At 46.9% G+C, this 26,722-nt stretch overlaps 1 protein-coding gene across 1 annotated transcript in view; it reads left to right on the forward strand.

Annotated features, from left to right (window-relative positions):
• Positions 1-7,458: 7,458 nt before the first annotated feature.
• RAB40B (RAB40B, member RAS oncogene family) overlaps positions 7,459-26,722 on the forward strand; it is a 37,096-nt gene continuing 17,832 nt past the window's right edge. Inside the window, exon 1 of the mRNA XM_007524448.3 lies at positions 7,459-7,713. Within this exon, the coding sequence (XP_007524510.1) occupies positions 7,545-7,713 (169 nt within the window). The 5' untranslated portion in view covers positions 7,459-7,544. The remainder of the gene's footprint in view (positions 7,714-26,722) is intronic.

Below are 26,722 nucleotides of genomic sequence, written 5' to 3' on the forward strand. Positions count from 1 at the left end.
CCGCTTATGAAGCTTCCCCCTGCAGGTGGGAAGCTGTGTCCTCATGCATGATAACATGTGCATTCTAGCAGATGTGCTGTCATCCAGCTCCCCTGATAGTTTTAAATGTTAACTGTTATTTTCATTTTTAAGTTACTTGCACAGTTCTCTGCAAGCAATAGAAATACAGAGATGCTGGGAGTCCGGCAGTAGTGCAGTGGGTTAAGCAATGTGGTGCCAAGTGCAAGGATTGGTGTAAGGATCCCAGTACAAGCCCCCAGCTCCCCACCTGCAGGGGAGTCGCTTCACAGGCAGTGAAGCAGGTCTGCAGGTGTCTATCTTTCTCTCCCCCGTCTGTCTTCCCCTCCTCTCTCCATTTCTCTCTGTCCTATCCAACAATGATGACATCAATAACAATAACTACAACAATGAAAAACAATAAGGGCAACAAAAGGGTAAATAAATAAATTAATTAAAAAAAAAAGAAATAGAGAGATGCCTAAGCAAGAAGACTGTCTTAGAAAAGCACAGCTTCAGTGCCCCTAGGGTCCAGAAAGGATTGCCTGACCATGTTACAGTGCCCAGGTCTGGTCAGGTCCCTGGAGCACTGGAACTGGGGACCACTCCATGAGTCTACCTGCTTCCCACTTACCCAGAACACACACATTACCTTGTACAAGTACCGGGGTTCAAGCTCCTGGTCCCCACTTGTAGGGGGGCAGCTTCATGAGCAGTAGAGCAATGCTTCAGGTATCACTCTTTTCTCTCCCTCTTTCTGTCTTTCACCATCTGTCAAGTAGAAAGAAAAAGGAAAAAGTGACCACAGTGACTGGTAGAGCTGTGCAGGCACAGTTCCCCATTGATAGGCCTTGTGGCAACAGTGTGGGGGAGCTAAATTAGGGGGAAGGGCATGGAGAGTGTGCTGGTGCTTACATGGGTGGCCTCTCAACCCGAGATAAGCTGCTGACCTTCTCGTCTAAGGTTCAAGGAACCTCTAGATGCAGAAGAAGCACCGGGAGAGGTTCAGGTATGAACTTCTACTTTATTTTGGAGTAAGCACAGGTTTTATAGCAAACAGAACGAAGTACATTTTTCAAATATGTCAGAAATCACAGGTTTCTTAAAGGTTAGCTACCTCTATGTTGAGGGGTGTAGGAATGACAAGAATTGATGAGATATAGAAAGGTCAAAGCAGGGGGTCGGGCGGTGGCGCAGTGGGTTAAGCGCATGTGGCGCAAAGCGCAGGAACCGGCGTAAGGATCCTGGTTCGAGCCCCCGGCTCCCCACCTGCAGGGGAGTCGCTTCACAGGCGGTGAAGCAGGTCTGCAGGTGTCTATCTTTCTCTCCCCTTCTCTGTCTTCCCCTCCTCTCTCCATTTCTCTCTGTCCTATCCAACAACGAATTGCGTCAACAAGGGCAATAATAATAACCACAATGAAGCTACAACAAGGGCAACAAAAGGGGGAAAAAATGGCCTCCAGGAGCGGTGGATTCATGGTGCAGGCACCGAGCCCACCAATAACCCTGGAGGAGGAAAAAAAAAAAATAATAATAATAATAAAAAAAAAGAAAGGTCAAAGCAATTATTTCCATGATGCAAGACAAGTTAATTATCTAAAGGTATTAAGAAAAACATAGTGATAAAACCAGTAGGGTGAGATAAAGTAGAGAAGGATAAGGCTTTATGTAAATCATAGATATCAAAGACAAGGAAATAGGTGTGGGGGTCTCACTGCCAGGGTGCTGACAAGGCTTGTGATGGAGTATGCTTATGTATGTGATCAAAGGATGAAAGGATGGTGAACTCTGGGTGAATATAGTGAACTTACAAGCAGGCTTTGAACTTACAAGCAGGCAGCCATTTGGTCTGCTGGCAGGGGACTGAACTAAGTGTGAGAAGATGCAGGCTTTCTGTGAGGTTTTGAGAGGCTAACAAGGGGAAACTTGAGTCATGGAAAGCATTTCCCTCTTAGCTCCATACCTAGAAGGGAGAGTCTAACAAGTGGGGTGTCTTTCCAGACCTCCATCACAAGGATGGGAGAGCTCCCCTAAGCTCTGCCAAGATTTCACATAGTCCCACAAGAGTGCACACAATGATAACATGCCTTGTCTTAGTTGCCATGAAGTTCTAGGTTCAATCCCTGTCATCACAAGAACATAGGGAGTGCCATGTGCTACTATGACATCTCTCCCCCTCTGTTCCTCTAAAACTAATGAAAGAAATATCAGCTTCAGGAAGTCAGTCATCTGCAGTATCTTGCATCTGTGATGTCCTGAGTTCAACCACAAATGGAAAAAAAAGAAGGAAGACACTATAGTTGGATGAATGAACATTAGTGAGCAGCTTTGGCAGGTGGCTCAGTGGGAGAGCATAGGATTGACATGCATGGAGTGAGAGAGAGACAGAGAAAGATGCCACAGCACTAGAACTTCCTCAGTACCTTGGCACCTCCTATACAGTGTCAGGACTCAAACCAGGCCTAACACATGGGCCCTACCTGGTATACTATCTTTACAGCCCTGAATTCCATTTTGTTTTGTTTATTTTTCTTTAATTTTTATTATCGTTTTTAATTTGTTGGATATAAACAGCCAGAAATCAAGAGAGAGGGGGATATAGAGAGGGAGAGGGACAGAGAGATACCTGCAGCCCTGCTTCGCCATTCGCAAAGCTTTCCCCCTGCAGGTGAAGACAGGGGACTTGAACCCAGTCCTTGCACATTTTAAAATTAGTGCTCAACTGTTTTGTTTTATTTTGGTTGCTGCTTCTCCTGTATCCAAATCAGCTAACTGACCAATAAACAGCAAGTATCATAAGCTAAATTAACATTTTCTTGTGCACCTTTCTTAGGTCCAAGCAAATATAAACGAGAAGCTAACAATCTTGCCCCTTTTTCTGGTTGCTACAGTGGGGGGCACCTTGGTAGCAGAGTCACACTGGCACACCATCTCTGGGGAAGTGTGGAAAGTCCTGCATGGCAGCCAGCTGTGGGGCTGTGCAGTCCACACTGGGTTCCGTACTGTGTCCCCCCTCCCTCTCCCCCCCCCACAAGGGACGAGGGTCAGAGCGGCTCTCCAGGGAGTCCTGGGATGACTGTATGTTGAGGGTGAAGTGCGCAGGGAGACAAGCAGTCAGCCCTGGGAAAGCCTCAGTGGGGCAATTCGTTTATTGAAATAAAATTCAGGGGAGTCTGGCGGTAGCGCAGCAGGTTAAGCGCATGTGGCGCAAAGCGCAAGGACCTGTGTAACAATCCCTGCGAGCCTCCAGCTCCCCGCCTGCAGGGGAGTCGCTTCACAGGCAGTGAAGCAGGTCTACAGGTGTCTTTCTCTCCCCCTCTTTGTCTTCCCCTTCTCTCTCCACTTCTCTCTGTCCTCTCCAACAAAGACAGCACCAACAACTACAACAATAACTACAACAACAATAAAAAAACAAGGGCAACAAAAAGGAAAATAAATAAATATTAAAAAAAGAAAGAAAAAGCAGATAAATATAGCCCATAACTTGGGGGGAAGTTTTGGGGTATCCATTAACCCAAACACAGAGCAACACAATCTATAGTTACATTTTGGCCAACAGACTGTTTTATCATAAGCTTTACAATGTACATTCCCCCCACCCCCACCCCGAGGTAAACTGCAGGCACTTTGGAGCAGCAGGGGAGAGGAAAAGGGAGACAGCTGAGCAATCAGGATGTTTGTTGGCAGGCTTTGAAAGTTAACACAGTAATCCATGGCTTTAAAAAAATTTTTTTAATATATTTATTTTCCCTTTAGTTGACCTTATTGTTGTAGTTATTATTGTTATTGATGTCATTGTTGTTAGATAGGACAGAGAGAAATGGAGAGAGGAGGGCAAGACAGAGAGGGAGAGAGAAAGATAGACACCTGCAGACCTGCTTCACCGCCTGTGAAGCGACTCCCTTGCAGGTGGGGAGCCAGGGGCTCAAACTGGGATCCTTATGCTGGTTCTTGCGCTTTGCGCCATGTGCACTTAAGCTGCTGCGCTACCGACCGACTCCCAATCCATGGCTTTTAATTAAAGAAGGAAGGGGGGAAGGTGGCATTTGTAGAAAGGCACCCATGTCCGGAGGTCCAGTCATAAATTCCAGAGACTAGGGGAACCAGTCCTTGTCTCAACCTGAAGGGAGAGCTGGGGGTCAACCTGCTCGGACCTCATGGAAACAATGGCCTGGACTTTCCAGGACAATGGACTCATTCTCCAACAGGGCTGCAGATAAGGCCCCCAGAAAGACAAACATTTCTCAGGCAACAGCAGGCTTATGTCCACTCCTTACTCGAATTCTCCTAGAGTCCTGGGGGTCCAGCAGCACTAAGGCAAGGTCATCCCCCATAAGGACATTCAGTTCTGACTGAAGAAAGTCAATGAGAAAATGATTAAGAACCCAGCCAAGGGTGGGGAACTTGCATAATTGTCATGCAAACAGATTTCATACCTGAGGTTCTAAGGTCCCAGATTCAATCTCCAGCACCACCATAAGCCAGAACTAAACAGTGCTCTGGTAAAATAATATTAATGATACAAATAGTTCTCTCTCTTTCTTTTCTTTTCTTTTCTTTTTTTTTTTTTTTTTGCATTATCTTTTTTGGACAGAAACAGTCAGAAATTAAGAGGGAAGGGAATGATAGGGAGAGAGATAGAGACACCTGCAGCATTGCTTCACCACTTGCAAAGATTTCCCCCTGTAGGTGGGGACTGGGGGCATTAACTTGGGTCCTTGAGCACTATAACATGTGCACTCAGCCAGGTGTGCCACCACCCAGCCCCGTCAAACATTTCTCTTAATATATGCATAATAAATTGCTACCAATCACTATTTAAAAAGAAGAATTTGGTCAAGGAGTCTTTCACAGAGATAGCTCACTGGATAGTTTGCCTATCTTGCCAGGCAGAAGGCCTTGGACCCCAGCATCAACAGAAACTTTGGTGGCATCTTGATCTTTCTTTCTCATTCTGAATGAAAAAGTGGCCTGGGAGTGGTTGAATCATGCCCACATAAGGCTCCAGCTCTGAAAATAAAACAGAAGTAGAAGTAGAGGAGAAGGAATAAGGAGAAGGATGAGAAGAAGAAGAAAATGGAAAAAAGGAAAGAAGGAAGAAAGGGAGAGAGAGAGTGTGGGGTGGGGAGAGAGAGAGAGAGAGATAAAGAAGCTGGTGAAGAAGTATGAGGCTGGATTTCAGAGTCACTGATGAAGCAGATCCTATGATTCCTGGGCACAGGCTTGAATAAATCTGAGCCACTGTAAGAACAAGGCCACCAAAATTGATGGACTAAAATCCAAATGAAGCAGGTGTTGTGTCTGGCTATTGCTGAGTACGTGGATGAGACAGATGATGAGCTTGTAAACAACATCCACTTAGTTGTTAATTTCCCAGTGTCATTGCCCAATAAGAGTTGGCAGGACTTCCTGGCCTTGGACAAGCCCCAGCGTCTGTACTAAGTAAGGCACAGCTTAATAAAGCCTAATGCTGCCATTAATATAGCAACAACACAAGGAGACAGGGCCAGCAAGCTAGCTCATTTGAATAGTATGACTACTTTGTCACACACACACCATCCAGATCTGAGCCCATCCCCACTGCAATGGAGGAAGTTTCTGTGCTGTGGTGTCTTTCCCTCTCTTCTCTCTCTCTATCTGAAAGTCAGTTCAGGGGCTGGGTGGTAGCACAGTGGGTTAAGCGCACATGGCACGAAGCTCAAAGACGGGCACAAGGATCCCAGTTCGAGCCCCCGGCTCCCCACCTGTAGGGGGTTCACTTCACTAACAGTGAAGCAGGTCTGCAGGTATGCATTTTTCTCTCCCTCTCTCTGTCTTCCCCTCCTCTCTTGATTTCTCTCTGTCCAATCTAACAACAGTAACAATAAGAATAACCATAACAGCAACAGAAATGTAAAAAATGCCTTCCAGGATCAGTGGATTTGTAGGACTCATAGTGTGGCACCAAGACCCAGTGATAACCCTTGAGGCAAAAAAAAAAAAAAAAAAAAAAAAGGAAGGAAAGAAAAGAAAAAAAAAAGTCAGTTCAGAGAAGTGAACTCTCCTAACACATACACAAACACACCATGCAATTACAGATAAAAAGAGAGAAGAAAATATTCACTTTCATCTAATTTCATGTGATTCTTTCTCTTGCTACTCTCTGCAGTGAAACTGGGTCTAAAGCAGTTTCCTGGGTCTCACAGATGGCTCTCTCCCCAGCCCCGTGGTGGAGTGTATGGAGCCGGACAGGCCTGGAGGGAGTTCTTCCTTTTCTCTGTGGGAAGCCAGTTCTGCAGAGCTCCTAGAGAAAGCCCTCCACCAGTGTGACTGGCAGCCAGGGTTCTGTGTCCCTGCTGGGCGAGCAGAGCTAGGGCTGGAGGTGCCTTGTGCATCCTTGGCATGAAGAGACCACTTGAGGCTAGGGCATCTCTGCCTGACTTCTCACACAACACCCACGCAAATATGGGCATGCGTGCACCAAAAGCAGCTATAAAAATGTTACTACAAATACTACAAACGCCCGTGCAGGCATACAAAGTGTATTCATGCTCACAAACATGCAGGCACGTGGTTACACAGATCTATTTATTTTTGAAAAATATTTTTACTTATTATTGGATAGAGATATGGAGATAGGAATTGAGAGGGGAGGGGTATAGAGAAGGAGAGAGACAGAGAGACACCTGCAGCCCTGCTCAACCACTTATGAAGCTTTCCCCCTGCAGGTGGGGATGAGCAGCTTGAACCTGGGTCCTTGCACACTATAATGTGAGTGCTTAACCAGGCGCGCCACCGCCACCGCCTGGCCCCGGGTACACAGATTTAGAGACAGGCACAAGCACAGGCACACACATGATCATACATACACATGCACAGGCAGAGTCACACAGCCATACATGTACACATGTAAAGGCACACATATGAACTTGCACACGCACAAATGTGTACACAAGCATGGGCACACAGATGCACAAAGACGTCAACGTATGCACACACACACAGAAACGTGCACAAGCATACATACACTCATCACATAGATGTAAATGGATGCAAGCACATGCACGTGTACACAGGCAGGCGAGTCCACGGGAGGCATCGCTCTGGAGAGTAGGGCCGGGTTCTAAGGAGCCGGCTGGGGGACTGCCCCGCCCGTGGGGAACAGGAACCCCGAGGCGGCAGCGAGTCCGCTCACTGGCCCGCCACGCGGGATCGTAAACACTAGCCCCGCCTCGTTCTCCGCTGGCTCCTCCCCTCCCCGCCTCCAGACCCCTATTGGCTGGGACTCGGTATCACCGCCCGACGCCCCGCCTCCCATCTGCCATTGGCTGCGACTGCAGTGTCCACTCCGGAGAGGCGAGTGGGCGTGGACCTAGAGGTGGAGACGAGAACTAGATGGACATGCTTTTCACCAATGAAAGCGCTCTATAGCCTTAGCAACTGCGGCCGGCCAATGGCGGGGAGGTAGGGCGGAGTTGTGCGCTGTCAGGCGGCGGGGGCTGCAGTGCACCTCAGGGCCGGCGCGGCGCCTGGGTGCCCGCAGCCCCTCTGCGCGTCTTCGGGCGGGCATGGGCGGGGGTGCAGGCGGCTGCACGATGAGCGCCGTGAGCAGCCCGGTCCGCGCCTACGACTTCCTGCTGAAATTCCTTCTGGTGGGCGACAGCGACGTGGGCAAGGGCGAGATCCTGGCTAGTCTGCAGGACGGCGCGGCCGAGTCCCCGTACGGCCACCCGGCGGGTGAGCGCGGCCCCAGGGCGGCGGGGCGGGGGTCCCCGCAGGCGGTGCGGGGCGCGGGGAGGGCGGACGGGGTGGGCCGAGGAGCAGCGTGGGCCGAGGGTTGTGAGGTGGCGAAAGGGTGATGGGGGATTGCAGTCGAGGCCATAGAGGAGCGGGGTTCGCTGCCTGCGAGGACAGGCATGGGGGGCGCGGGGCGCGCCGGGGAACGGGGCGCAGGGCCTTGGAGGCAATGCCGACCTCGAGGACCCGGGACCTGGAAGGGGCTGCGTTTGGGGGGGTGGACCCCAGGCGGAGGGGAAAGTGGGACACAGGTCCCTCACCTCTGCACCCCCATTCCGCGCTCTTCTGGGGGGGGGTTGCGCGTGGGCGGGAGTCAGCGGCTAGGGGACCCTGGGGGCCCTTCCTGGCTAGGGGTGACTGCGCCCTCACAAGTAGGAGCGTCCTCGGGGACTTGGGGACCCGTGGGCAGGGAGGCTGGCGCAGGGGTGCGGGGGTGGCTCTGCGCCCTCCCTAGAAGCTTCTCCAGGACTTCCGCGGGTCCCCTTGTGATCAGGCGGGGGGGGGGGGGGGGCGGACGCAGAGCAGAGCTCGTGTCCTCGGAGAGGGGGGTCTGGGAGTGAGTTCCATCCGAGGGGTGAACAGCATGCTGAGTCTCAGGTCTAGGCAGGAAAGCCCTCTGAGCTTGAGGTGGGAGAGCCTCCAGCCCCAGAGGGGTGCACACGGGGAAGGGAGGCCCGGCACAGGAGGAAGTGGGGGACCCTGAGGAGTCACTCTTTAAAAGAGTTACAAGTGGGAGAAGGGAGCTAGCTCAGCCTGTAGTGCACACACTTGATCATGCGTGAGGACCCAGGTTCCAGCCCTTGGGCAAACCTTACCAGCTGTGGAGTGCTCGTGCTGACGTGTGCCTCATCTCTGTCACCCACCCTCTATCTAAAAACAAAAGGAAAATTTCCTGGGAGCAGTGGGATCGTGCAGGTGTGAGCCTGCTCCAGTGAAAACCCTGGCAGCAAATAAATCAATGAGTGAAAACTAACAATAACAAAAAGGTTTAAGACTGCTTTTAACTCAGGAGATGAAATGAAGCTCGGGTCTGCCCTCACTGCTGGTCTATAACCTACAGAGCGAGTGGTAGTGGAAGCCCGCATCAGGTCATCATTAGCTGGGTCCCCCGGGGTTGCACTCTGTTGTCCAGGGAGCAGAAAGTAGAGTCTTATGGTCCCGATAGCCACTTTGACCAGTAGCTCCTGGGTCTAGGGACCTCACATGAGAGAAACTTCAAGTAGGGGATTGTAGTGTGGGGACCAGGCAGGCTTGATGGGGATCAGAGCTGAGGAGAATGAAGAGAGGGGCCCCATGGGTACTTGAGGGGAGGGGAGGCAGTCCAGCTTGGAGCATGGGGTGAAGAGAGTTGGGGAATGATACCATGAGCTGCCAGTGAGAACCCCTCAAACTGCCAGGGTCAGGAGCCACCTGGGGTCTGTCTTCCAGAAGTGCAGATTCTCTTTCTAGTTCTGTGTTGTCCAAGGTGATGCAGTCTGCTGCATGTTCTTTTCAATGAATCTAAAGGCTTTCAAAAGAAATGTGATTATTGATTTAAGTGTGTGAGAGTCACAGTGCTCAGCAGTCACTTGGAACTCTGGATGGATGTGGACCAGCACAGAGGAAGCTGCTTTGCTGGACAACACTGCCCTGAGCTGGGGAGAGTGGGGGGTGGAGGAGTGGGAGTGTGGGGTGACCTCAGAACCTGGGGTCAGAGAATGTGTCAGCCACGGGAGAAGCACGAGTTTGGAGCCTGTGTGGTAGCTAACCTGGTAGAGGGCACAGGTTACCATGCACAGGACCCCTAAGTTCAAGCTTCCAAATCCCACCTACAGAGGCAAAGCTTTACAAGCAGTGGGACAGTACTGCAGGTGTCTCTCCATCTCCTCACCACCACCACCACCACCATCACCACCCTGCACCTTTCTCTCACTCTTTATTGGAAAAAAATGACCACAGGGAATGGTGGAATCAGGCAGGCAGCTAGCCTCCCTCTGGTCGCCACAATAACTCTAGTGGCAAAAAATAAAAATAACAAGCCTTAAGCCTTGGGGGTTGGGAGGACTGGGGTTGGGGTGGAGGTGTATTTTGAGCTCTGTTGTTGGGTGGTAGGGAACAAGGAGGAATCTGGACCATTTGACACTCAGGGTGAGTTAAACTTCTGTTGCTTTAACCTCCCTTTTGTTAAGCTAAACTGAAGGCCTTTAGAAACAACATGAGCTTTCTTTCTTTTTTTTTTTTTAACATTTTATTTATGTATTAATGAGAAAGATAGGAGGAAAGATAGAAAGAACAAGAACAAGACATCACTCTGGTATATGTGCTGCCGGGGACTGAACTTGGGACCTCGTGTTTGAGAATCCAATGCTTTATCCTCTGCACCGGACCACAACACAGGCTTTCTTCTGAAGACTTTTCCACCCCCCTTGATACACAGAGGACTTAGGCTGCAAACGTTTTTCTGCAACAGATTTTATTGTCAGGGCTGGGAGGTAGCTCACTAGGTAGAGCATTTGGTTTGCCATGCACCAGGCCTTGGGTTTGAACCCTGGCACCCATGAGAACATCATGGTTGGTGTAGTGTTACCTCTCATCACCCTTTTTTGAATATTTATTTTTTATTAGTGATATACAAATTGTATTGTGAGCACTTAACCAGGGGTGCCTCCGTCTGACCCCTCAAATTGTAAAATAATAGGAAAATAATTTGTCACCACTCCCACCTCCAGAGTTCTGTACCCCAGCCCCCTCCAGTGGTAACCACTATAGTTCTCCTAAGGTCATAGATATGAATTGCTTTTTTTTTTTTCAAGTTCATGTGTTTCAGTTCTCTGTATTCCACATGAGTGAAATCATCCCATCTTTCTTACTTCAATAATCATAATTACTGCCAGTCCCATCTATTTAATCCCAAAGGACACATTATAGTTTGCTTTAACTGCTGAGTAGTACTCTGTTGAGTATATGTTCAATGACTTTTCTTTTTGTATTTAAAAGATTAAAATTAGTGATTTTTATTCTGTTAAAGGTTTCTCCCCCCAACTCTTAAGTATTTCTCATAGGGTCTTCCCCTCTCTCTAGTATTCTAACTTTTAATCTGGAAAATGAAAAGGTATGCACTAGAGAAGCATATGGGCCATTTGGGCAAAGATGGCTACCCCCATGTTCTCTATCTTTCTAGACAAATAGGCACACGATGAATGTAAGATTCAGAGCTTGGAAGGCTGCTTATTGCATCTGTGTCAGGTCTGAGTTCATTCAAGTTTTACTGTTGACTTCAAACCCTATTGGAAAGAACCAATGCCATAGATGTGTCCTTCATGAGTTCCTAAACATTTCCTATTACTTTATTAATTTTGCCACCAGGGTTATTGCTGGGGCTTGGTGCCTGCAGTAACTGCTCCTGGTGACCATTTTTCCTACCCCACCTTTTATCTGATAGAACAGAGAGAAATTAAATGAGAGAGAGAAGGAGAAAGCATTTCTTCACCACCTGTGAAACTTTCCCCCTTGCAGTTGGGGACCTGGGACTTAAACCCAGGTCCTTGCCCATGCTGACTGTATGCTTAACTGGGTACACAACCACTGGGCTCCCCTCATGGATTTTCATTTCATAAAACAGTATTCTAGGGCTAAGAAGGAGATTAGATACAGTTCAAAGCAGTTGGAACCTTTTTATATTTTAATTTTTACCATCACAGTTATCCCTGGGGCTTGGTGCCTGACGGGCTCTACCATTCCTGGTGGCCATTTCCCCACTTCTTTCCTTCTCCTTCCTTCCTTCCTTCCTTCCTTCCTTCCTTCCTTCCTTCCTTCCTTATTTTCTTTTTTTCTAGAGGGTGAGAGACAGAGATAGAATGTAAAGGAAGGAGGTAGGGAGGGAGAGACAGAAAAAGAGAAACACCTGCAGCACTGCTCTACTGGTTGTGAAGTGACCTTCTGCAGGAAGGGGCTGGGGACTTGAACCTGGGTCCTCACATATGGTAACCTGTACACTCTATAGGTTGAATCACCACCTATCCCCATAACATTTGTTTTTGTTTGTAAAGATTTATTTTTCAGGGGTCAGGTGGTAGTGCAGTGGGTTAATGCCATGGCGCAAAGCACAAGGACCAGCTTAAGGATCCCGGTTCGAGTCCCGGGCTTCCTACCTACAGGGGGATTGCTTCACAAGCGGTGAAGCAGGTCTGCAGGTATCTATCTTTCTCTCCTCCTCTCTGTCTTCCCCTCCTCTCTCCATTTCTGTCTGTCCTATCCAACAATGACATCAATAACAACAACAATAATAATAACCACAACAATGTTAAGCAACAAAAGGGAAAAAAAATAGCTTTCAGGAGCAGTGGATTCGTGGTGCAGGCACTGAGCCCCAGCAGTAACCCTGGAGAAAAAAAACAAAAATAGATTTATTTTGCTATTTAGTAAGAAGCAAGAGGGGAGAGAGAGAGAGAGGAGGGGTGAGAGAATGGAGTTATCACTCTAATACATGTGGTGCTGGGGATGGAACTCAGAAATTAGTGTTAAAGAGTCCAAGGTTTTATCCATTGCCCAATCTTCTGCACTGACAGAATATTTTATTTTATTTTATTTTATTTTATTTTATTTTATTTTTTAAAGGAAGGGGTCAGGGCAGTGGTGCATCAAGTTAAACATCGTTAGTATGAAGAAGCACGAGGACCTGTGCAAGGATCCCAGTTCAAGTCCCGGCTCCCCACCTGCAAGGAGGTCACTTTATAAGCAGCAAAGCAGGTCTGCAGGTATCTATCTTTCTCTCCCCCTCTCTATCTTCCTTTCCTCTCTCAATTTCTTTCTGTCCTATCCAAAAAAGAGAAGAAAAAGGCTTCCAGGAGCAGTGGGTTTGTAGTGCCAGCACTGAGCCCCAGAGATAACCATGGAGGCAAAGAGAGAGAGAGAAAGAGAGACCACAGCACCAAAGCTTCCTTCAGTACAGCATGAGAGTGAGCCAGGCTCAAACCTGGGTCACACACGTGGCAAAGCAGCGCACTGTCCCAGGGAGCTATGCTATTGACCTGGAATCTTTTTTTTTTTTAACACTTAAATTTTTTTTTAAATTTATTATTGGATAGAGATTGAGAGAGGAAGAAGAGATAGAGAGACAGAGAGACACCTGTCCAGCCCTGCTTCACCACCGTGAATCTTTCCCCTGCAGGTGGGGAGCAGGGGCTTGAATCCGGGTTCTTATGCACTGTAGTGTAAGCACTTAACCAGATGTGCCACCACCTGCTCCCCCCACCCCCTTTTTTAAGACGTATTTCACACTGAGGCAATGCTTGCAGATGGAAGTGGGGGGGGGAGTGAGGGCATTTCTAATCCTTCACTGCCCCGTGCCTGATGCTGTGATCTGTGTTGTCATTTTGCAGGTTGGCTTCACTCCCTCTGTGGGTGACGGCACCCACAGTTACTCAGCACTAACATGTCCATGTAGACCTCAGTCACTGCCCATCAGCACATCTACACTCACTGTTTTGCTGCCTCTCTTAATGAAACTATATGGCCAAACACATAGCTCACCTGTATAGTGCACTGCTTTGATCTGTGAGCAGCCCAGGTTTGAGCCTGGCCCCCACCCTGCTAAAGGAAACATAGGTGCTTTGGTCTCCTTTACTCACTCACTTTTTCTCAAAAAAAAAAGTCTAATGAGGGAGTCGGGCTGTAGCGCAGCGGGTTAAGCGCAGGTGGCGCAAAGCACAAGGACCGGCATAAGGAACCCCGGCTCCCCACCTGCAGGGGAATCGCTTCACAGGCGGTGAAGCAGGTCTGCAGGTGTCTATCTTTCTCTCTTCCTCTCTGTTTTCCCCTCCTCTCTCCATTTCTCTGTCCTATCCAATAACGACAACAACAATAATAACTACAACAATAAAAAAAAAGATTAAAAAAAAAAGTCTAATGAGATTGCACTTAGTCATCTTTTTTCATGAGGCATTGCTAAGAGTTTCCATGTCTGAAAATGTCTGTGTGTTTGGCTCATGTTGGAGAAGCACACTGACTGGGATAGGGTGCTCTGAGCTATTTCCTTCCCCCTTTACTTTGTGGTCATTGTCCCACTACCAGAGGCATTGAATGTCTTTGTGGGGAAGCCTGAGGTCTACTGGTTTCTGCCTGTGTGGGTGACACGCCTTTTTCAAAAATGAATTTCTGAAGTTATTATTATTATTTACCTCATAACTCATTAGCTGGACCAGGCCCTACCTCAGAGTAGAATGCTTCTGTCAAACTCTGGTGCACTGTGTACACTTTTTAATTTCATTTTATTTTATTTATTTAGTCCTCACTGAGGCTTTACTACTTTAGGCTTTTTCTTACTTTCTCTTTTAAAGACTTTTATTTATTTATTTATTTACCAGAGCACTGCTCAGCTCTGGCTTATAGTGGTGTGGGGGATTGAACCAGGGACTTTGGAGGCTCAAGCATGAGAGTCTCTTTGCACCCTGAGTCCCTGTTAGCCAGTCTGTGCAGATGAAGAGCCTTAGTTTTGCCTTTGATATTGATGACTGATTTTCCAGCTTGGGTGAGATCAGAAGTGAAACCTCCATACCTTCTGTACAGTCCTCTGTCCCCCTGGAGAGATTTGCCCCTCCCCACCCAGCAAAGTCTCCTTTGCACACTGCAGGGGAGAAGCAGGTGGTGGGTGTGGGGGCTGTGCCATCCTTCTGTCCAGGGAGGAGCCTGCCATCCCCAGGGATGACAACACACACTCTGGCCCCATCCAGGTCCTTCCTGTTACCTGCTGCAGCCTAGTCCATCTTGTCCCTTAGAAGTCCTGCTTCTTCCTGGTGGAACTGGAATAGGAACTGGTGGAAAGGAATAGGATTGGGCAGCCATTATTGGGGATAGGAGGGCCCAGGCCACATTGGGCTCTGAGTCCTGCTCATCCTGAGCCTCAGGCTCTGGAACTCTAGTGCCGTGTCCTGGCCCTTCCCTTCTCTGAGGGAGTCTCCATATCCTGCTCCTTTCGTTAGTGATGGGGAGGAGGTGGATCACACTGATGCTGTTGATGTAACCTTCTCTTGCCCAGTTTTTCCTGCTTTCTCCTGGCAGTTTTTCCAGCCGCTTTTTCCCAGCAGAGGAAAATTCCTTCTGTTTCTTGGGCTCATTTTCACTGAGAGCAAACACTAAGTCCTGCTACAGATCGGGAGACAGGTTCCGTCCTGAGACCCATAGAGAGGGAGGGAGTGTCACAGTGTGTGTAAGAACTAAGGGTTCACAGTATGTCGTATACTGGTCAGAGCCAGAAGGAGGCACAAGGGACTGGGGTCTGTGTCAGGGGGAGTCAGACAGATCAGATCAGAGTGGGCACATGGGCAGCCAGATGACTGCTAGAGCTCCAGAAAGTTTTCAGTTGCAGACTTTTAGAAATCTATTATTCATAATATTTCATTTATTTATTTGATAGAGACAGAGAGAAATCCAGAATGAAGGGGAAGATATAAAGGGAGAGGGGGGGGCCAGGTGATGGCACAACTGGTTAAACGCACACGCTACAGTATGTTTAGGCCCCTGTTCTCCACCTACAGGGGGGAAAGCTTACTGGTGGTGAACTAGAGCTGCAGGTGTCTCTCTGTCTCTCTCCCTCTCTACCCCTCCCCCCTCAATCCCTGTCTCTGTCCAATAATAAATAGAATTTAATTTAATAAAGAGAGAGGAAGAGAGAGACACTTGCAATACTGTTTCAGCACTTGCATATCTTTCCTCCTGTAGGTGGGAACTGAGAGCTTGAACCTGGGCCCTTGGGCATGATAACATGTACATTCAACCAAGTGTGCCACAACCTGGCCCCTTGTTTGTTTATTTGCTTATTTTTATGTATTTATTTATTTTTATTATTTTTTACCAGAGCACTACTTAGCTCTGGCTTATGGTGGTACTGGGGATTGAACCTGGGAGCCCAGAGTCTCAGGCATGAGAGTCTGCATAACCACTATGCTATCTCCCCAGCCCAAAAACCTATCATTATTTTTAAAGATTCATTCATTTTCTAAAAGAGAGAGACAAATACTACTTGGTAATGGGTGGTGCAGCAGATTGAACCCAGGATTCTATCTTTTGAGAGAGGAAGAAAGATAAGAGAGATATCAAATCAGTGCTCCACCATGCACGGTACTGTTCATGGTGTTCTAGTGTGGTGCTGGGCTTGAATCCAGGGCCTCATGCATCATAAGGCACATGTTTCACCTGCTGAACCATTTCCTGGGACTGAAGCAAGAATTTTTTTTTTTTGATGAAGTTTATCAATGGAGAAGCAGTTTATTTATCTGTATGTTTCTAATTCTGTTATCCTGAAAGAAAATCATTAAGCATGAAACTACCTATGTTTTTTAGATGGCTTCACTTTTGTGATTGTTTTCTGCATGTGGGTTTGGCATTCCATAGCCCTAAGCCTCTCTTTGCCATGTTGCATAGTCTATTTATTTACTTTTTGTCACCAGAGTTATCACTTGGGTTCAGTGCCTGCATGACTTCACTCCTCTATATAGAAGGTGAGACAGACAGAGAGAGAGAGAGAGTAGGAAGAGAGGAGAGGACCAAAGCACCACTCCAGCACTCCTAAAGCTTCCTCTCCTGCACATGTGGTGGCCCAGGACTTGAACCCAGATCTTTGTGCATGATAACATGTGCACTATACCAGGTAAGCTACCTGCCTTGTCCCTCCCCCCCTTATTTTATGGATTTTATGGTATAGAATCCAGGCCCTGAAGTGCAGCCGAGAGTAAGTTGCCCCTGATTATGCCTAGCAGATCTTAGCGGGCACTCACAAGGTGATCATGCCTGACTCAACTGGTGTAGAGAGATTGAGCTCTTGCTTCTAGAACTATAGCTTTGTGGGGTTGCTCCTTGGGTGGCAAGTGTCAAGTCCCAGTGGGCAGGGAGCCAGGCCTGAGTGACCACCAGCTGCCTGTTACTGCAGCTTCTCACCAGGAGTCTTGTTCTGGATGCCACATTCTCCACCTGAACCCACCTGCTTATGGGTCTCTCCTGCAAGACCATACCAAACAGGCCTCTGTTGGCTGCGACGCGGAGGGGAGAGAGAGAGAGGAGATCCGGAGTGGAGAGGGAACACAATTCTTTATTTGCACGGGCACCTCAGAGTTGGGTGAGAGAGAAGCAGGTTGGGCCACGTGGAGCTAGCCAAAATGGCCACCTCGCGCAGCAACCTTCCCTGCAGTCTAATCACTGAAGTGAAAAGCAGGCAGAGCGAGAGGGGCGGAAGAAGAAGGGCTTTATAGGGCAAAAACCGGGAGTGATGAGCCGGGACAGGATTGGTTGGGAAGGGCACTTCAAGAATATCGTATTAACTCTTGCGGGAACTGGCACTAGCCTGAGGGGACAAGATGGCGGAACAGGCGCTCAGAGAATGCGGGAACTGGCACTAGCCTGAGGGGCATCTGCACAGCAGGCCTCCGAGAAGGACACAGGCTCTCCTCACCAATCTCGGCCTTCCCTGAGTTAAAAGTGACTTTCCAACAAGGGCAACAAAAGGGAATAAATAAATAAAATAAATATTTTTTTTTAAAAAGTGACTTTCATGGGGCCAGGCAGTGGTGCACCTGTTTAAGGATACATATTACCATGCACAAAGATCTGGGTTTAAGCTCCTTGCTCCCTCTTACAGGGGAGATGCTTCACTAGTGGTGTCTTTCTCTCTCCCTCTCTATCTCCTCCTCCCCTTTCAATTTCTCTCTGTCCTACTCCATAAAATAAAAAGAAAAAAAAAAGGCTGCTGAGAGTAGTGCATTTGTAATGCTGACACCAAGCCCCAGTGATAACCCGGGTGGCAATTAAAAAAAAATCAACCTTCAGGGTGCCAGGAGATAGCTCACCCAGAAAAGGGCATGCCTTACCTTGCTTGAGGACTTGGGTTTGAACCCTGGCTCCACATGGGAGCACACTGACTTGGGAGAACCTCAGCAGATGGTGAGACAGTGCTGTGATGTCGCTTCCTCTCTGCTGATTTCCCTCTCTCCCTGGAATTAAGAAAAATTCAGCCAGGAGTAGTGGAATTGCATATTTATATGGCCACTAATAATAGTGTTTTTTTTTTTAAGTGACCCTCAGGCTGTCGTGGTTTCAGTGACTGTATCCCAGCCTCCTGGGACTGGTAATTAATCACCTTCCTCGAAGGTGACAGTGACTCAGCAGGGTTTACTTATAACTTTGAATCGTGACTCATGACAAGGCTGGTATTTTGTCAGATGAAAAAGAGAAGTAGGCAGAAAAAAGAAAAGAAAAGCATGTGGTGGGGAAGGGTTGCGGGGGGGTAGGAGATAGCTCTGGGGTAGAGGGCTCCCTTGACCATGCTGGGGGACTCCACTGGGCTGGGTGTGGGGGCTACTGCTGTCCCTCTCTCTTTCAGTGAGGTGTGGGTGGGGAGGGGTGGTGCAAATCTTTACTGGATGGTGTTTTCATTTCCTAGTGTGTCATGACAACCTGTTTCTGGGGCTCTGGAAGTGCAGAAGTAGGCAGGAGGAGATAGCATAATGCTAATGCAAACATCTCTCTCTTATTGCCACCAGGGCTATCACTGGTGCCCGGTGCCAGCACTATGAATCCACTGCTCCTGGCAACCATTCCTCCCCCCTTTTTTTTCTTTCTACTTTTTTATTTTTATTTGACATAACAGACAGAAATTGAGAGAGGAAAGGGGAGATAGGGAGAGAGATAGACACCTGCAGATCTGCTTCACAGCTCCCTGCAGGTGTGGAGTGGGGGCTCGAACCTTGGTCGTTGCAGCTGGTGCTATGTGTGCTTAACCAAGAGCTCCACCACCCAGCTCCACAAACAGCTCTGAAGCTTGAGACTCTAAAGTCCCTGGTTCAAACCCACCCATAAGCCAGAGCTGAGCAGTACTGTGGTGGAAAATAGACAGACAGACAAAGTATGGAAGCGGCATTGTGGCCCAGGAACCAGAAAGAGGACTTGAGTCAGGCAGAAGACATTCCAGAGACCCAGGAATCTGCATTTCAGACCCACTGGAGAACTACTGTGCTGACTGTCTCCTTCTACAGTTGTTTTGGCCTTTTTAGTAGATTTATTCAGAAGTGCCTCCCGCCAGGCCCTAGTGTTCTCGGCTGGAGTTTAGTGGATGGTGGGGAGTGTTCTAGCAGCATCTGCCTGGTGGGCTGGTTCTCTGGGATGTGGGGACTTAGTGTAAAACACCTGCTTTGCAGGCAAGGAGGTGGCAATGGAGGTGACAGTGGGTGCCTCTGCTGGGGGTGTGTGGGGGTTCGAGGGCTCCTGTCACCCCTAAAGTATGTGTGTGGGGGGCCTGTAAAGCTGGTTGTGAGCGCAGCCTGCCCCACACCTGAACAGCCAGGAAGGAGAAAGTACAGGGGACAGACTGCTTTGCAGAGAGCATAGAGGGGCAGGGTTGCTGGCTTCAGTAAAAACCTCTGTGCCAGGCTTCCTTTAAGACTGGTGGAAAGCAAAGACCGATCTGCCTCCAGAGCCATTTAGACCCAGTGGGAAGCCACTTAAGGTGGAGGGGCCTAGAGGATGCTGAGAGTAGCTGTCCCTGCAACTTGGTCGCTGCACCCTGGAATCCCAGGGTCTGCAGGCCTCTTCTTTTGAAACATCCCCCTCCCTCCACTACTCTTCAATAAAAAAACAGCGCTCTTCAATAAAAAAAAAAATGCAGGCAGGGAGTTGGGCGGTAGCTCAGCGGGTTAAGCATAGGCTGCACGAAGCGTAAGGACCTCGGTTCAAGCCCCCGGGCTCCGGGGGTCTCTTCACAGGCGGTGAAGCAGTTCTACAGGTGTCTATCTTTCTCTCCCCCTCTCTGTCTTCCCTTCCTCTCTCCATTTCTTTCTGTCCTATCCAACAATGACGACATCAATAACAATAACTACAACAACAATAAAAAGGGCAACAAAAGGGAAAATAAATAAATATAATAAAATTAAATTTAAAAAAATCTTTATTAAAAAATCTAGGTAAGGTCAGTACCTGGGTAGGGCAGGTGTGTGGACTTAACTTTATGCAGGTGAAATTCATAGAACAAGAAACTAATCATTCCAAAGTGAAATTTGTGTTTTGTTTATTTGTTTATTTTCTGCAGAGAAGGGACCTCACGCGTGCATAATTTCACTGATGTGGACCATTTTTTTAAAAAAAGATTTTATTTATTTTTAATGATAGATAGATAGAGATAGAGAGAGAGAGAGAGAGAGAGAGAGAGGCAGAGGCACCAGAGCACTGCTCACTGCTCAGCTCTGATGATGATTGTGCTGGGCATTGAACCTGAGATCTCAGTCTCAGGCATAAAAATCTTTTGCATAACCATTATGCTATCTCTCTAGCTCCCCTACTTCCCCCCCCCCATTTAGATGGAGAGACAAAGAACCAGAGAAAGAGGGTGAGACACCACAGCACCAAAGGAAAGCCAGGTGCCAATGTGATACCAGGGCTTGAACTTGGGCCTGGAGCACAGCACTGGGTGGTGCCTCAACCCAGTGAGCCAGCTTGCCAGACTCTCCAGGTGAACAAGTCAGGGGCATATTGAGTAAGTTTATGATCTTGTACAGCCCCCTAATTACTTTGTGTTCTAGTCCGTCCCCCAGCCCCACCCCAAAGGAAGCCCCCAGCCCCTCTCTCAGCCCCTGGTAACTTCCAGCCTGCTTTTGGCTATCTCAGTTTGACACAGGACATGTTTTCTAAAGTCAGATGCTGAAAGATGATATGTTTGCAAGTGATATTGAACCAATATTTACACCACCAGAGGATCCTCTTATGTGAAGGGACACACTCGCTAAAATAGGATTTAGCAGCTGGTGGACGAGTTTAAATAAACTGCTAGATTTTTTTATTCATCATGTGGAGCTAAAAGTGTAGTGAATGGCTAGGCGTTTGATTTTTTTTTTTTTTTTAAGAAGTCTAAAATTACCTCTCTTCTTGTCTCCTGACTCACTCAGTGAACATTCCTCCCGGCTTTGTTCTAGAAGCTTTCATGGGTTTGAATTTTATGTTGATGGACGAGGTTGGTGAATTAGTTGAGAGCAGTGAAAAAATAGAACCTTAAAAAAATAGAAACAGGTGGTCTGGGAGGTGGCGCAGTGGGTAAAGTACTGGACTCCCAAGTGGATCCCAAGTTTGATCCCTGGCAGCACATATACCAGAGGATGTCTGGTTCTTACTCTCTCCTCCTATCTTTCTCGTAAATAAATAAATAAAATCTAAAAAAAAAGAAGAAGAAGAAGAAGAAGAAGAAGAAGAAGAAGAAGAAGAAGAAGAAGAAGAAGAAGAAGAAGAGGAAGAAGAAGAAGAAGAATGAATGAATGAAATAGGCAGAGAACAAGGCGGGGCAGGTGGTGATGCATTTGGTTAAGTGCACACATTACAATGCACAAGGACCTAGGTTTGAGCCCCCAGTCTCCACCTGCAGGGGGAAAAGAGGTAAAGCAGTATTGCAGGTGATTTTTTTTTTAAACCAGAGCACTGCTCATCTCTGGCTTATGGTGGTGCTGGGGACTGAACCTGGGATTTTGAAGCCTCAAGCATGAGAATCTTTTTGCATAACCATTATGCTATTTGCCCAGCTTTCTCTCTCCCTATCACCCCCTTCCCTTTCAATTTCTAACTACCTCTATCCAATAAGTAAACATAATAAAATTTAAGTATATATATATATGTATATATATATATATATGTATATGTATATATGAAGATCTGGCTTGAGCAGTGGTCTGTGGATAATGATTGGAAGGTTAATACAGAGCTGGGGAGACAGCTTAATGATTCTGAAAAACAAACAAAAAAAAACTCTATACCTGAGGCTCTGAGGTCCTAGGTTCAATCCCTAGCACCACCATAAGGCAGAGCTGGGCAGTGCTCTGTTAAAAAAAACATAGGAGTCTCTTTGTATAACCATTGTGCTATCTACCTCCACCCTCTCTCTTCCTCTCTATCTCTTTTCCATGGAATGTGTCTGTCATATCAAACAATTAAGGGATTTATTAATTAAAACAACAAACAAAAAGAAATGCAAACACTAAAAGTAGGTCCCCACTTGCAGGGGAAAACGTCACAAGTGGTGAAGCAGGGCTGCAGGTATCCTCTCTTCCTCTCTCCCTTTCTATCTCCCCTTCCCTCTGGATTTCTTTCTGTCTCTACCCAATAAATAAAATTTTTAAAAAATTAAAAATTTAAAAAAACTTAAAGTAGGTCAGGAGATGACTCAGTGGTATAGTGCAGGCATTGAACCCTGGGTTCATTATGTGGTACCTTAAAAAATGTGGGGGCTGGGCTGTAGTGCAGTAGGATAATAATAATAATAATAATAATAATAATAATAATAATAATAATAATAATAATAATATGGCCACAAGGAGCAGTGGATTCATAGTGTAGGCAGCGAGCCCCAGAGATAACCCTGGAGGCAAAAAATAATAATAATAATTTGTGATTGGGACCAGGTGGTGGCACATCTAGTTAAACACACACATTACATAAGGGCCCGAGTTCAAGTCCCCTGGTCCCCACCTGCAGGGGAAAAGCTTCACAAGGGTGAAGCAGGGCTACAGGTGTCTCTCTGCCTCTTTCCTTCTTTATCTCTTCCTCTCCTCAATTTCTCTCTGTCTCTATTCAGTAATAAATAAATAAATGATTTTTAGAAATAAAATAAATTATTTTTATTAATAACACATTACAAGATTACAAGGTTACAGTTCCATACCATACCCACCACCAGAGTTCTGTTTCCCCACCCTCCCATCTCCCAAAGATGACTGCCATAATCCTTACAAGTCTTAGAAACTGTTTGCTTGCTTGCTTTTTTAAAAAAATTTTTAAAAAATATATATTTATTTATTTTCTCTTTTGTTGCCCTTGTTGTTTAACATTGTTGTGGTTATTGATGTCATTGTTGTTGGATAGGACAGGGAGAAATGGAGAGAGGAAGGGAAGACAGAGAGGGGAGAGAAAGACAGACACCTGCAGACCTGCTTCACCAATTGTGAAGCGACATTCCCTGCAGGTGGGGGCCGCGGGCTCAAATTGAGATCCTTACTCTGGTCCTTGCACTTCACGCCACATGCGCTTAACCCACTGCGCCACCGCCTGGACTACCGCTTGCTTGCTTTTGTTTTCCTTTCTTCTTGTGTTTCTGTTCAGCCTGCAGTCAACTTTCCACCTGTGCTCCTTTCTACCTGGGACGAGGCTGGCCACTGTATTCAACACACCTTCCTCCACTACTGTCTTCCTCCCTCCCTTCCTTCCTTCCTTCCTTCCTTCCTCTCCTTCTTTCTTTCTCTTTTTTTGTGGATAAGAAACAGAAGTCAAGAGAGGAGAGGACGATAGAGAGAGGTAGATACAGATAGACATCTGCAGACCTGTCTCACCACCTGTGAAGCGATCCCCCTGCAAGTGAGCTCAGAGCCAAGGCCTCAACTCGGAATCCTTGGGATCATCGTACTTTGCACCATGTACACGTGACCCACTGTGCTACCGCCCAGCCCCTCTCCTTTTCTTCCATCCTTTTTTTTCTTCCCCTCCAGGGTTATCGATGGGGCTCGGTGCCTGCACTACGAATCCACTCCTCTTGGAGGCCATTTTTTCCCCTTTTTTGTTGCCCTTATTGTTGTTATTGCTGTTAGATAGGACAGAGGGAAATGGAGGTAGGAGGAACAAATAGAGAAGGAGAGAGAAAGATAGAAACTTGCAGACCTGCTTCCCTGCCAGTGAAGCAACCACCCTGCAGGTGGGGAGCCGGGGGCTCAAACCAGGATCCTTGTGCTTCAGACTATATGCTCTTAACCTGGTGTGCCACTGCTAGACCCTCATCCCCCCATCATAAATAATTTTTTAAAAAGAAGAAGAAACAAGGAAAGTGGGCTGAAGGAGACCTAGTCTGAACTGTGGTTGGTGGCCAGGGTTAGGGGTTAGGGGTCAGGGGTCAGTCGGCTATGATGGCTACACACACACACACACACACACACACACACACACACACACGATGATGTCTCAGGAAGGCAAAACATCTGAATGTTTGGAAATACTGAACAGAAATTTTTTTTTCTTTATTGTGGGATTACTGGTTTACAGTTGATGGTAAAATACAGTAGTTGGTACATGTGTAACATTTTTCAGTTTTCCACATAACAATACAACCCCCCTTTAGGTCTTCCTCTGCCACCATGTTCCAGGACCTGAACCTTCCCCCCAGTGCTCCAGAGTCCTTTATTTTATTTATTTATTTGTTATTGGATAGAGACAGAGAGAAATTAAGGGGGGGAGATATAGATTGGGAGAGAGACAGAGAGACACCTTCAGTCCTGTTTCACCACTTGTGAAGATTTCCCCCTGCAGGTAGGGAGCAGGGATTTAAACCTGCATCTTTGCGCACTATAATGTGAGTGCTTAACTAGGTACACCACCGCCTGCCTCCCCACCCCCCAGAGTCCCTTCTTCTTCTTTTTCTTCTCCTTCTCCTTCTCCTTCTCCTTCTTCTTCTTCTTTTTCTTCTTCTTCTTCTTCTTCTTTTTTTACCAGAGACTTTGGAGCCTCAGGTATAAGAGTCTCTTTGCATAACCATTATGCTATCTCCCCCCACCCCAGAGTCCTTTACTTTGGTGCAATACACCAAGTTCAGTCCAAGATCTGCGTTGTGTTTCCCCTTCTCAAACAGAAATTTTGAGAGTTGGGGAAGACTCTAAGGATAGGTTAATGATACATGCAGAGAAAGTTAAGTAATTTGACAAAAAGATAATCTTTAACTCTGGGAAAAACAAAAATAAAGGAAGGAAAAATAAAACATGACTGAGCTGTAGTTAGTGTATATTTGAGCATACTCATGTAAAACCTGAATACTGATGCAGCTGAAATGCCTATAGCTCTGTGTGCATGTGTGTGTGTGTGTGTGAGAGAGAGAGACAGAGAGACAGAGACAGAGAGGTGGGGTGGGGAAAGGAGGTATGGATGTATCAAATTAAAAAAAAAAAACTCAGCAAGGGAGACAGCATAATGGCTGTTAAAGACTTTCATGCCTAAGACTCTGAGGTCCCAGGTTCAGTTCCCAGCTCCACCATCAGCCAGAGCTGAGCAGAGCTCTGGTCATTCTCTCCATATCTTTCTCTCTGTTGTTAAAATTGAATAAATAATTTTTAAAAACTATGTTTTCACCTTCTTTTACTATGGAAGTCAATTAATGCCTAAAATGGAAAAGTCAAGAAGTAAAAATATAAGATTTTTTTGTTTATTTTTGTAAATTTGGAGCTACACAGCAAAATCATCCATTTATTGGACTAAAACAAGGAGTGCAGCCACTCCTTGTGAACCAGCACACACTTTCCATACTCAGTCTCGGAATATTTTGACACTCAAAACCATGTGCCTCTGTGACTGATGAAGAGTAGAAGTACAGCTCTAAGCAGTCAGGAGCTGGGCCACTGAAATTGCTCACTTTGATAGTGCGCTGCTTTGCCATGTGTAAGACCCAGATTTGAGCCCAGCCCCCACTGCATTGAAGGAAACTTCAGTGCTGTGGTCTCTTTAATTTTCTCTCTCTGCCTCTGTCTCTAAAGCCAAAATAAGACAGAGATTGCTTAGACCATCAGGAATTCTCAATAGTTATGGTTATTATCAATAGTTATGGTCCTAAAATAAAAACACACAAGGACACTTTTCCTTCTAGGGTTATCTCTGGGACTCTACGATCTACTGCTCCTGGCGGCCATTTTTCCCATTTTATTGGTTAGGACATTGAGAGAGGAGGGGGAGATAAAGATGAAGAAAAAGTGGAGGTAGATAGCATAATGGTTATGCAAAGAGAATCTCGTGCTTGAGGTTGCGAAGTGCCAGGTTCAATCACCCACACCACCAAGCCAGAGCTGAGCAGTGCTCTGGTAAATAAAAACAAAAACAAACAAACAAACAGCAACAACAAAAAAGAGGAAATAGAGACACCTTCAGACCTGCTTTGCTGCTTGTGAAGCATCCTTGCTTCCCCACTTGTGAAGCATCCCCCCTGCAGGTGGGGAGCCTGGGGCTCGAACCTAGATCCTTTCACTTTGTACTATGTGCACTTACTGAGTGCACCACCACCTGGCTCCCACAAGAACACTTTCTAAATCAGAGAAGCACAAGCAGCGAGTTAATCTCCCAAAGAACAAAGATGAAAGACATGCTTCTCTGGGCTGTGAATGTCCCTGTCACTCTCTAGAAACAAACCCTGTAAAGACCTGGCCTCTCCCTAGATCCAACAGTGTGAATCCAACAGATTCCCAAGTATGTTTATTTGTTGCTTCATGGAAAGAGTGCAAAGTCATTAGCTTTCCAAGGGGAAAAGAAGGATTTTTGAACCCAAAATTAACTTCGTATTTGTTACAAATACATATACATACATCCTACCATTCTATTATATCTCTCTGTGTGTATGTGTATTGTTTTGCTTTTGTTTTTGTTTTTGCCTCTAAGGTTTATTGCTGGGCTCGGTGCCTGCCCCATGAATCCACTGCTCCTGGAGGCCACTTTTCCCATTTTTGCTGCCCTAGTTGTTGTTTTTGTTGATATACTGTCGTTGTTGGATAGGACAGAGAGAAATGGAGAGAAGAGAGGAAGACAGAGAAGGGGAGAGAAAGATAGACACCTGCAGACCTGCTTCACTGCCTGTGAAGTGGTCCCCCTACAGGTGGGGAGCTGGGGGCTCGATCTGGGATCCTTGACCCAGTCCTTGCGCTTCACATCATGTGTGCTTAACCTGCATTAATAGCAGGAGGCCTGCCCAGTAAGAAAGGCTTTCCTTTTTTAAAAATTATTTTTATTTATTTATTGGATAGAGACAGCCAGAAATCAAGAACGGAGGGAATGATAGAGAGGGAGAGACAGAGAGACACCTTGCAGCCCTGCTTCACCACTCGCAAAGCTTTCTTTTCTGCAGGTGGGGACAGGAGGCTCGAACCTGGGTCTTTGTGCATTGTAACATGTGCGCTCAACCAAGTGCGCCACCACCCAGCCCCCACAC

Source organism: Erinaceus europaeus, chromosome 14, assembly GCF_950295315.1.
Source record: "Erinaceus europaeus chromosome 14, mEriEur2.1, whole genome shotgun sequence".
Taxonomy (NCBI): domain Eukaryota; kingdom Metazoa; phylum Chordata; class Mammalia; order Eulipotyphla; family Erinaceidae; genus Erinaceus; species Erinaceus europaeus.